Genomic DNA, 12086 nt, shown 5'->3' on the forward strand with positions numbered 1-12086 from the left:
ATCTATTTGAGGAATAACCTGCTGGCCTTGGTTCTGGCAAACAAGGTATGTCTGATAAATGATTTAGACGTTAACGATGTTTTAAAAAGCTATTACAAATAACTTAATTCAAATATCTCATGGAATTTCCTAAATAACGATGAGAAAGTCAAGGTCCCCAATTTTCGCTCTGCTTGTCTGAGTATTGAACACTGGGGCACCCTGACTGTTATTATTATTATTATTATTATTAGTAGTAGTAGTAGTAGTAGTAGTAGTAGTATCATCGTCAAATTAAGCGCTAGACCTGTAAGGGACACAGCGCTGACCAGGGATGATCATGAGTGAAACCGGAAAGACTGTGGTGATGGATGTCAGTATGACTTTCCAAAACATTGTATAAGGCATCCATGCTGCAAACATTGTATAAGGCATCCATGCTGCAAACATTGTATAAGGCATCCATGCTGCAAACATTGTATAAGGCATCCATGCTGCAAACATTGTATAAGGCATCCATGCTGCAAACATTGTATAAGGCATCCATGCTGCAAACATTCCTTATAGAGAAATTAGATCAAATATAAATGATCCTAAATGAACAACAAACTGAAGCATCGCTTGGGTAAAAAGAGAGATACTGGCAAATCAAAAGAGGAAACTCGCATCACAATCCAATGTATTTAAGACAAGACAAAAATAAATAAAAAAAAGGAATAAGGAAAGCCAAACGAGAATATACAATTAAGGTTGTGAGGGGAATCGAAAAAAAAAACCAGAGGGTTTCTTACAGGTGCAGAGGATTAAGATTAAGGAAAAGACAGGCCTACTTAAATGTAACTCAAGTCAGGTTACTGTGAGTGATAAAGAAATGTATACCATTTTTTAAGACTATTTCTCCCTATTTTAATACAAGAAAATATAAATGAAATTCCAGGTGATCAACGATTAATCGTTATACAGGTCAGGACGAGAATAAATAATCGAAGATCAAAGTCACTAGTGACAAGATTCTAAGACACCTTGATAGATTGAAACCAAACAAGTCACCCGGTCCTGATGAGCTGTTTTCAAGGATTCTAAAAGAATGTAAAGAGGAACCTAGCAAACCATCAGCTTGTCTCTTCAAGATATCACTATAAACGGGTATCGTATTGAATAACTGGAAAACAGCCAGTACGATACCTGTTTACAAGGCGGGAGATAGGTCCTTAGCTTTAAATTATAAGACAATCAGAATATCCTCAAATCTAGGAAAGTTGATAGATTCAGTAACTGCTGATGTAATTCGAAGCCACATTGAAAGATATAATTTGATCAATAAATCTCAGGACGGTTTTACAAAAGGGCGTTCTTGTATTACAAATTTGCTATCCTTTTTCACTAAGGTATTTGAAGTGGTATGCATAGATAAAGAATACAATATTGTGTATATGGTCTTATAAAGCCTTTGACAGAATTCACCACAGGAGACTGATGAAGAAAGTAGCGGCACATGGTGTAGGAGGAAAAATTATTTGGTGGGTTGAGTCATAGCTGACCCACAGGCAACAGAAAGCGTGTATAAACTGAAAGAAATCAGAATTGGAACCCGCTACAGATGGTGTGTTGCAGGGGTCAGTATAGGGGCCCCTGGTTCACAATCTACGTTAACCACAGAGATGAAAGAATAAATAGTGACTTAAGTAAGAGTGCCGGTGATACTAAAATATGCTTTCAGATAATTTCTGATGAAGACACTTGAAGGCTACAGGATGACCTGGATAGGTTTACGTTGTGGTCAGAGAAGTGATACCTGTAGTTCAATGCGGACAAATGTACGGTTCTAATCCTGGGAAAAGAAAATAACCATGGTACATATGAACTAAATGTATTAGCAGAAACCTTTCCTGTGAAGCTAGACTGACGACACTGAATTTACATTCTGGAACAAGGGGGTATAGGGGATATGACTGACGTATACAAATGGAAAACAGGCATAAATAAAAGGGATATCAACGTGGTGGAAGTATCTAACCAAGACAAGATTCAGCGTAGGATTCAAGCTGGACAGATTTAGATTTAGAAAGGATATAGGGAGGTACTGGTTGGCAGTAGTTGTGATGAGGGCAGCTTTAATTAAATATACGTTGGGTGGGTACATGAGTCTGTGTGAATTAAACCTGTCTAGAATATAAGGAAGTTGTGGTATAGCAGTAGAGTTGCAGATGACTGGAACAAACTCTCAGGTAGCGTTATTCAGGCAACAACATTGGGTAACTTTAAATATAAGTTGGACTGATACTTAGTATGAGTTGATGTACGTGGGTGTGAGTTGAACTTGCTTAGATGGGCCAATAGACCTACAACAGTGTTCCATCATTCTTATGTTCGTAAGTATACTCAGGGGTCAACGCCCCCGCGACCCGGTCTGTGACTAGGCCTCAGATATTAAAATGTAAACGACACTGAACTTCAAGATCTTTCTGTGTGCAAGCACTATATTTTCCTCTTTCAGAATTAAGAGTCCCACTAACCGATTTTCCCTGAATCTAGTAATAAACGTTTGAACATCCAGAATTTTTTTTTAAGCTGGTGCATGTTACTGTGGCAAGATGAAATTATTCATAAATGCCCTCTAGATTCCACAAGTGTCCCTAGGTTGACTTAGCATATGATGGATGAAGATGGTGGTAGAGATGCAGGACACCATCAGTTAATTAAGATCCCAGTCTAGCTGGAGTGTTATAGTGTGTATGTCAAAATCAGTTCCAGCACGAGGTAAAAAGTGTGTTGTGTTTAGCACTATTAAAATATATAGTACACACACACACACACACACACACACACACACACACACACACACACACACACACACACACACAGGGCGAAAGGTGAGAAATGGGTAATTGATATAACTCTCACACAGGGCAGCGACACCAATGAGATAGAAGCCATCAACTTCCTGCGTGAGTATGACAAAGAGGCATCTACCATGTGCACCCGCTTCATGGAGGCCAGCTGGGACTTCAACACTAACGTCACGGAAACCAACAGGCGTAAAATGGTCAGTCACTTGTCTTAACTCTTCCTCTGCTTTTATTCTTCACTTCTTCCTACCTTCGTTTTTCCCTGTGTTTTACTTCTGTTTCTTTTACTCTACCTTCCACTACAACCACTTAACTGTTGCATCTGCTGTTGCTACTTATTTTCTTACATAAAACACCTCACCCGTTTTACCCGTTGTTTATTAAATTATTTTATTAGTGATAGTACTGTTCCTTTAGTATGATCTCTTTACTCTTAATACTGATCCTTCAGTATGACCTCTTTACTCTTAATACTGATCCTTCAGTATGATCTTCACTGTTAGTACTGTTCCTTTAGTATGATCTTCACTGTTAGTACTGTTCATTCAGTATGATCTCTTTAGTGTTATTGTCTGTGTTCTGTTAAAAACAACTCTTACCGTTTTCTTTGCTGTGGTCAGGAATAATTTATGGTTGGGTAACATGTTTGTATATGCGGTTCATGGCATTTCAATAAAATGCCATAAACCGCACATTGTATATAATATCAGTCATATACATATTTTGACGGTGGAATAAGTTAATGCCTTCCGTTGTTGTTTTGGTGAGATTCATATACTGTTGTAGCTGATGCAACTCACTGGCTGTTACCACGACAGACTTTTTCTTTTATATTGGTGATCTTAGTCTACTGTAGCAAGTGCTTGTAAAAAAGTCTTCGAGTGTCCACACTTTTTTTTAATATGTCTCGTTTATCGTTGTACTTGTTCAATTTATTTGGTTATAGTTTCGGTTATCGCTGCTCCTGAGGCTCGATCTCAAGTCTGGTGTTTTGGTTGATCTGGCTAGTCAGGGTTAATTAGTGTAACCGGAGAGGTACAGAGTACCGACACGATGAATGGTAAGACATAACAGTAGTATGGAACACTTTATAATAGCTTTCCGTTACGCAGGAGTTTTATCAACTTAATAAAGTTTCTGCGGGAACATAACGTCGTTGTTATGAAATGTTCCATACTGTTTTTGTGTCCCATTAGATATTCCCGTTAAGTGGTTGGCGATATTTTTTCTTCCTTCAGAGTTTTCGTGTAACTTGAAAACTTTTGATCCGATTAGCTTCTGATTATAACTAAGGAAAGATTCATGCAACTGTTGGTTAAGCTGATCAAGTACTGACTGTAGGAACTTTGCCAAGATCCATCTTGAAGACAGTTAGGGTGTACTGGTAATTTCCCTTATAGGTTATTATTACAAAATTCTTGGTGAAAGCCTTTAAACCGTAAAGGTAATATAGCGCCTGGGAAATGGGAGATAATCAGGTTTGATGCGAGGAAGAGGAAGGTAGCTGCAGTTCCTTGAAGGTACAGAACCTTATAGCATCACATATAATGACTTCATCACCCGAGTGGTTAATAAGGCTGGGTGCTCCACCAACAACCTCCAGGAGGTAAGGAAGGTGCGGCTGATGTTAATGTTGAAAAACTCTTGATCAAGTTAATTTGAAGCAACTCTTAACTTCCTCGGATCAAACCCCCACCTCCTCTGACCTACTCCTCAGATGCTGACCCTCAACTATTTAGCGTATGAGTCATCACCTGGCCTCTAATTAAAAAGTTCGTGTTTCAACGCGTTACAATACATCAATTTCTGTACTAAGCCGCAGTAAAAGATGTCAGGTTACTTTAGCCTTATTAACCTATATTTGTGCATATTTAATTGTCATTAACTATATTTCGTAAAAAGAGGAAAATAACATCTGACAGCGGTTAATGACATCATCGTCGCTTAAATAGCAGGAAAAAACACGCTCGCTATTTACTAGTCATTAAGGCTGCACATAATCTTTTTCTCACCTGCCATTAATACTTTAATCCCTAAAATATAAATTAAATTATCTGAGTATATATATCTCAGTGAGCAATTACTAGGATATATAGGAAATATGTCTTGGTGTTTACTCACGTATTATTTGTGAGGGTTATATCACACCTCAGTGTATATCCAGTGGCTGAGTGTACCAGTTCAAAACTTATGTACACCCAGAGGTGCATCTCCAGTGAATGAGGCGAGGAAACACGGCCAGGAGTGTCCAGTGAGAGGTGAGGAAACAACCATGAATGTCCAGTGAGTGAGGAAACACAGCCATGAGTGTCCGGTGAGTGAGGTGAGGAAACAGCCATGAGTGTCCGGTGAGAGGTGAGGAAACAACCATGAGTGTCCAGTGAGAGGTGAGGAAACAGCCATGAGTGTCCAGTGACAGGTGAGGAAACAACCATGAGTGTCCTGTGAGAGGTGAGGAAACAACCATGAGTGTCCAGTGAGAGGTGAGGAAACAACCATGAGTGTCCAGTGAGGTGAGGAAACAACCATGAGTGCCAAGTGAGAGGTGAGGAAACACAGCCACGAGTGTCCGGTGAGTGAGGTGAGGAAACAACCATGAGTGTCCAGTGAGAGGTGAGGAAACAACCATGAGTGTCCAGTGAGAGGTGAGGAAACAACCATGAGTGTCCAGTGAGAGGTGAGGAAACAACCATGAGTGTCCAGTGAGAGGTGAGGAAACAACCATGAGTGTCCAGTGAGAGGTGAAGGAACAGCCATGAGTGTCCAGTGAGAGGTGAAGAAACAGCCATGAGTGTCCGGTGAGAGGTGAGGAAACAACCATGAGTGTCCAGTGAGAGGTGAAGAAACAGCCATGAGTGTCCAGTGAGAGGTGAAGAAACAACCATGAGTGTCCAGTGAGAGGTGAGGAAACAACCATGAGTATCCGGTGAGAGGTGAGGAAACAAACATGAGTGTCCAGTGAGAGGTGAAGAAACAGCCATGAGTGTCCAGTGAGAGGTGAAGAAACAACCATGAGAGTCCAGTGAGAGGTGAGGAAACAACCATGAGTGTCCAGTGAGAGGTGAGGAAACAACCATGAGTGTCCGGTGAGAGGTGAGAAAACAACCATGAGTGTCCAGTGAGAGGTGAGGAAACAACCATGAGTGTCCAGTGAGAGGTGCGGAAACAACCATGAGTGTCCCGTGAGAGGTGAGGAAACAGCCACGAGTGTCCGGTGAGTGAGGTGAGGAAACAACCATGAGTGTCCAGTGAGAGGTGAGGAAACAACCATGAGTGTCCGGTGAGAGGTGAGGAAACAACCATGAGTGTCCAGTGAGAGGTGAGGAAACAACCATGAGTATCCGGTGAGAGGTGAGGAAACAAACATGAGTGTCCGGTGAGAAGTGAGGAAACAACCATGAGTGTCCGGTGAGAGGTGAGGAAACAACCATGAGTGTCCAGGGAGAGGTGAGGAAACAACCATGAGTGTCCAGTGAGAGGTGAGGAAACAAACATGAGTGTCCAGGGAGAGGTGAGGAAACAACCATGAGTATCCGGTGAGAGGTGAGGAAACAAACATGAGTGTCCGGTGAGAAGTGAGGAAACAACCATGAGTGTCCGGTGAGAGGTGAGGAAACAACCATGAGTGTCCAGTGAGAGGTGAGGAAACAACCATGAGTGTCCAGTGAGAGGTGAGGAAACAACCATGAGTGTCCAGTGAGAGGTGAGGAAACAACCATGAGTGTCCAGTGAGAGGTGAGGAAACAACCATGAGTGTCCAGTGAGAGGTGAGGAAACAACCATGAGTGTCCAGTGAGAGGTGAGGAAACAACCATGAGTGTCCAGTGAGAGGTGAGGAAACAACCATGAGTGTCCGGTGAGTGAGGTGACAAAACAACCATGAGTGTCCAGTGAGAGATGAGGAAACAACCATGAGTGTCCGGTGAGAGGTGAGGAAACAACCATGAGTATCCAGTGAGAGGTGAGGAAACAACCATGAGTGTCCGGTGAGTGAAGTAACAAAACAACCATGAGTGTCCAGTGAGAGGTGAGGAAACAACCATGAGTGTCCGGTGAGAGGTGAGGAAACAACCATGAGTGTCCGGTGAGAGGTGAGGAAACAACCATGAGTGTCCAGTGAGAGGGGAGGAAACAACCATGAGTGTCCGGTGAGTGAGGTGACAAAACAACCATGAGTGTCCAGTGAGAGGTGAGGAAACAACCATGAGTGTCCGGTGAGAGGTGAGGAAACAACCATGAGTGTCCAGTGAGAGGTGAGGAAACAGCCATGAGTGTCCAGTGACAGGTGAGGAAACAACCATGAGTGTCCTGTGAGAGGTGAGGAAACAACCATGAGTGTCCAGTGAGAGGTGAGGAAACAACCATGAGTGTCCAGTGAGAGGTGAGGAAACAACCATGAGTGTCCAGTGAGAGGTGAGGAAACAACCATGAGTGCCAAGTGAGAGGTGAGGAAACACAGCCACGAGTGTCCGGTGAGTGAGGTGAGGAAACAACCATGAGTGTCCAGTGAGAGGTGAGGAAACAACCATGAGTGTCCAGTGAGAGGTGAGGAAACAACCATGAGTGTCCAGTGAGAGGTGAAGGAACAGCCATGAGTGTCCAGTGAGAGGTGAAGAAACAGCCATGAGTGTCCGGTGAGAGGTGAGGAAACAACCATGAGTGTCCAGTGAGAGGTGAAGAAACAGCCATGAGTGTCCAGTGAGAGGTGAAGAAACAACCATGAGAGTCCAGTGAGAGGTGAGGAAACAACCATGAGTGTCCAGTGAGAGGTGAGGAAACAACCATGAGTGTCCGGTGAGAGGTGAGGAAACAACCATGAGTGTCCAGTGAGAGGTGAGGAAACAACCATGAGTGTCCAGTGAGAGGTGAGGAAACAACCATGAGTGTCCAGTGAGAGGTGAGGAAACAACCATGAGTGTCCAGTGAGAGGTGAGGAAACAACCATGAGTGTCCAGTGAGAGGTGAGGAAACAACCATGAGTGTCCAGTGAGAGGTGAGGAAACAACCATGAGTGTCCAGTGAGAGGTGAGGAAACAACCATGAGTGTCCAGTGAGAGGTGAGGAAACAGCCACGAGTGTCCGGTGAGTGAGGTGAGGAAACAACCATGAGTGTCCAGTGAGAGGTGAGGAAACAACCATGAGTGTCCGGTGAGAGGTGAGGAAACAACCATGAGTGTCCAGTGAGAGGTGAGGAAACAACCATGAGTATCCGGTGAGAGGTGAGGAAACAAACATGAGTGTCCGGTGAGAAGTGAGGAAACAACCATGAGTGTCCGGTGAGAGGTGAGGAAACAACCATGAGTGTCCAGTGAGAGGTGAGGAAACAACCATGAGTGTCCAGTGAGAGGTGAGGAAACAACCATGAGTGTCCAGTGAGAGGTGAGGAAACAACCATGAGTGTCCAGTGAGAGGTGAGGAAACAACCATGAGTGTCCAGTGAGAGGTGAGGAAACAACCATGAGTGTCCAGTGAGAGGTGAGGAAACAACCATGAGTGTCCAGTGAGAGGTGAGGAAACAACCATGAGTGTCCAGTGAGAGGTGAGGAAACAACCATGAGTGTACAGTGAGAGGTGAGGAAACAACCATGAGTGTCCGGTGAGAGGTGAGGAAACAACCATGAGTGTCCAGTGAGAGGTGAGGAAACAACCATGAGTGTCCGGTGAGAGGTGAGGAAACAACCATGAGTATCCAGTGAGAGGTGAGGAAACAACCATGAGTGTCCGGTGAGAGGTGAGGAAACAACCATGAGTGTCCGGTGAGAGGTGAGGAAACAACCATGAGTGTCCAGTGAGAGGGGAGGAAACAACCATGAGTGTCCGGTGAGTGAGGTGAGGAAACAACCATGAGTATCCGGTGAGAGGTGAGGAAACAGCCATAAGTGTCCGGTGAGTGAGGTGAGGAAACAACCATGAGTATCCAGTGAGAGGTGAGGAAACACAGTCATGAGTGTCCGGTGAGTGAGGTGAGGAAACAACCATGAGTGTCCGGTGAGAGGTGAGGAAACACAGTCATGAGTGTCCGGTGAGTGAGGTGAGGAAAACCATGAGTGTCCGGTGAGTGAGGTGAGGAAACAACCATGAGTGTCCGGTGAGAGGTGAGGAAACACAGTCATGAGTGTCCGGTGAGTGAGGTGAGGAAACAACCATGAGTGTCCAGTGAGAGGTGAGGAAACAACCATGAGTGTCCAGTGAGAGGTGAGGAAACAACCATGAGTGTCCGGTGAGTGAGGTGAGGAAAAAACAATGTCCGGTGAATGAGGCGAGGAAACAACCATGAGTGTCCAGTGAGAGGTGAGGAAACAACCATGAGTGTCCGGTGAGTGAGGTGAGGAAACAACCATGAGTGTCCGGTGAGAGGTGAGGAAACACAGTCATGAGTGTCCGGTGAGTGAGGTGAGAAAACAACCATGAGTGTCCGGTGAGAGGTGAGGAAATAACCATGAGTGTCCAGTGAGAGGTGAGGAAACAACCATGAGTGTCCAGTGAGAGGTGAGGAAACAACCATGAGTGTCCAGTGAGAGGTGAGGAAACAACCATGAGTGTCCAGTGAGAGGTGAGGAAACAACCATGAGTGTCCGGTGAGTGAGGTGAGGAAAAAACAATGTCCGGTGAATGAGGCGAGGAAACAACCATGAGGGTCCAGTGAGAGGTGAGGAAACAACCATGAGTGTCCGGTGAGAGGTGAGGAAACATCCATGAGTGTCCGGTGAGAGGTGAGGAAACAACCATGAGTGTCCAGTGAGAGGTGAGGAAACAACCATGAGTGTCCGGTGAGAGGTGAGGAAACAACCATGAGTGTCCAGTGAGTGAGATGAGGAAACAACCATGAGTGTCCAGTGAGTGAGGTGAAGAAATAACCATGAGTGTCCAGTGAGAGGTGAGGAAACAACCATGAGTGTCCAGTGAGAGGTGAGGAAACAACCATGAGTGTCCGGTGAGAGGTGAGGAAACAACCATGAGTGTCCGGTGAGAGGTGAGGAAACAACCATGAGTGTCCAGTGAGTGAGATGAGGAAACAACCATGAGTGTCCAGTGAGTGAGGTGAAGAAATAACCATGAGTGTCCAGTGAGAGGTGAGGAAACAACCATGAGTGTCCAGTGAGAGGTGAGGAAACAACCATGAGTGTCCCATGAGTGAGGTGAGGAAAACTATGAGTGTCCAGTGAGAGATGAGGAAACAACCATGAGTGTCCAGTGAGAGGTGAGGAAACAACCATGAGTGTCCAGTGAGAGGTGAGGAAAAACCATGAGTGTCCATTGAGAGGTGAGGAAACAACCATGAGTGTCCGGTGAGTGAGGTGAGGAAACAACAATGAGTGTCCGGTGAGAGGTGAGGAAACAACCATGAGTGTCCAGTGAGAGGTGAGGAAAACCATGAGTGTCCATTGAGAGGTGAGGAAACAACCATGAGTGTCCGGTGAGTGAGGTGAGGAAACAACCATGAGTGTCCGGTGAGTGAGGTGAGGAAACAACCATAAGTGTCCAGTGAGTGAGGTGAGGAAACAACCATGAGTGTCCAGCGAGAGGTGAGGAAACAACCATGAGTGTCCCATGAGTGAGGTGAGGAAACAACTATGAGTGTCCAGTGAGAGGTGAGGAAACAACCATGAGTGTCCAGTGAGAGGTGAGGAAACAACCATGAGTGTCCAGTGAGAGGTGAGGAAACAACCATGAGTGTCCAGTGAGAGGTGAGGAAACAACCATGAGTGTCCAGTGAGAGGTGAGGAAACAACCATGAGTGTCCGGTGAGAGGTGAGGAAACAACCATGAGTGTCCAGTGAGAGGTGAGGAAACAACCATGAGTGTCCAGTGAGAGGTGAGGAAACAACCATGAGTGTCCAGTGAGAGGTGAGGAAACAACCATGAGTGTCCGGTGAGAGGTGAGGAAACAACCATGAGTGTCCAGTGAGAGGTGAGGAAACAACCATGAGTGTCCAGTGAGAGGTGAGGAAACAACCATGAGTGTCCAGTGAGAGGTGAGGAAACAACCATGAGTGTCCAGTGAGAGGTGAGGAAACAACCATGAGTGTCCAGTGAGAGGTGAGGAAACAACCATGAGTGTCCAGTGAGAGGTGAGGAAACAACCATGAGTGTCCAGTGAGAGGTGAGGAAACAACCATGAGTGTCCAGTGAGAGGTGAGGAAACAACCATGAGTGTCCAGTGAGAGGTGAGGAAACAACCATGAGTGTCCGGTGAGAGGTGAGGAAACAACCATGAGTGTCCAGTGAGAGGTGAGGAAACAACCATGAGTGTCCGGTGAGAGGTGAGGAAACAACCATGAGTGTCCAATGAGAGGTGAGGAAACAACCATGAGTGTCCAGTGAGAGGTGAGGAAACAACCATGAGTGTCCAGTGAGAGGTGAGGAAACAACCATGAGTGTCCAGTGAGAGGTGAGGAAACAACCATGAGTGTCCAGTGAGAGGTGAGGAAACAACCATGAGAGTCCAGTGAGAGGTGAGGAAACAACCATGAGTGTCCAGTGAGAGGTGAGGAAACAACCATGAGTGTCCAGTGAGAGGTGAGGAAACAACCATGAGTGTCCAGTGAGTGAGGTGAGGAAACAACCAGGAGTGTCCGGTGAGAGGTGAGGAAATAACCATGAGTGTCCGGTGAGAGGTGAGGAACAACCATGAGTGTCCGGAGAGAGGTGAGGAAACAACCAGGAGTGTCCAGTGAGAGGTGAGGAACAACCATGAGTGTCCAGTGAGTGAGGTGAGGAAACAACCATGAGTGTCCGGTGAGAGGTGAGGAAACAACCATGAGTGTCCGGTGAGAGGTGAGGAAACACAGTCATGAGTGTCCGGTGAGTGAGGTGAGGAAACAACCATGAGTGTCCAGTGAGAGGTGAGGAAACAACCATGAGTGTCCAGTGAGAGGTGAGGAAACAACCATGAGTGTCCAGTGAGAGGTGAGGAAACAACCATGAGTGTCCAGTGAGAGTTGAGGAAACAACCATGAGTGTCCGGTGAGTTTACCTGGAGTTTACCTGGAGAGAGTTCCGGGGGTCAACGCCCCCGCGGCCCGGTCTGTGACCAGGCCTCCTGGTGGATCAGAGCCTGATCAACCAGGCTGTTACTGCTGGATGCACGCAAACCAACGTACGAGTCACAGCCCGGCTAATCAGGAACCGACTTTAGGTGCTTGTCCAGTGCCAGCTTGAAGACTGCCAGGGGTCTGTTGGTAATCCCCCTTATGTATGCTGGGAGGCAGTTGAACAGTCTTGGGCCCCTGACACTTATTGTATGGTCTCTTAACG

The 12086-nt window shown here is 45.6% G+C and overlaps 1 protein-coding gene across 1 annotated transcript in view; it reads left to right on the forward strand.

The window, feature by feature from the left end:
• The window catches only part of LOC128689434 (angiotensin-converting enzyme), an 87793-nt gene that overhangs the window by 18834 nt on the left and 56873 nt on the right, over positions 1–12086 (forward strand). The window contains exon 2 of the mRNA XM_053777738.2: positions 2888–3025. Within this exon, the coding sequence (XP_053633713.1) occupies positions 2888–3025 (138 nt within the window). The remainder of the gene's footprint in view (positions 1–2887; positions 3026–12086) is intronic.

The sequence above is a fragment of the Cherax quadricarinatus genome, chromosome 18 (genome assembly GCF_038502225.1).
Source record: "Cherax quadricarinatus isolate ZL_2023a chromosome 18, ASM3850222v1, whole genome shotgun sequence".
NCBI classification, from domain to species: Eukaryota; Metazoa; Arthropoda; class Malacostraca; order Decapoda; family Parastacidae; genus Cherax; species Cherax quadricarinatus.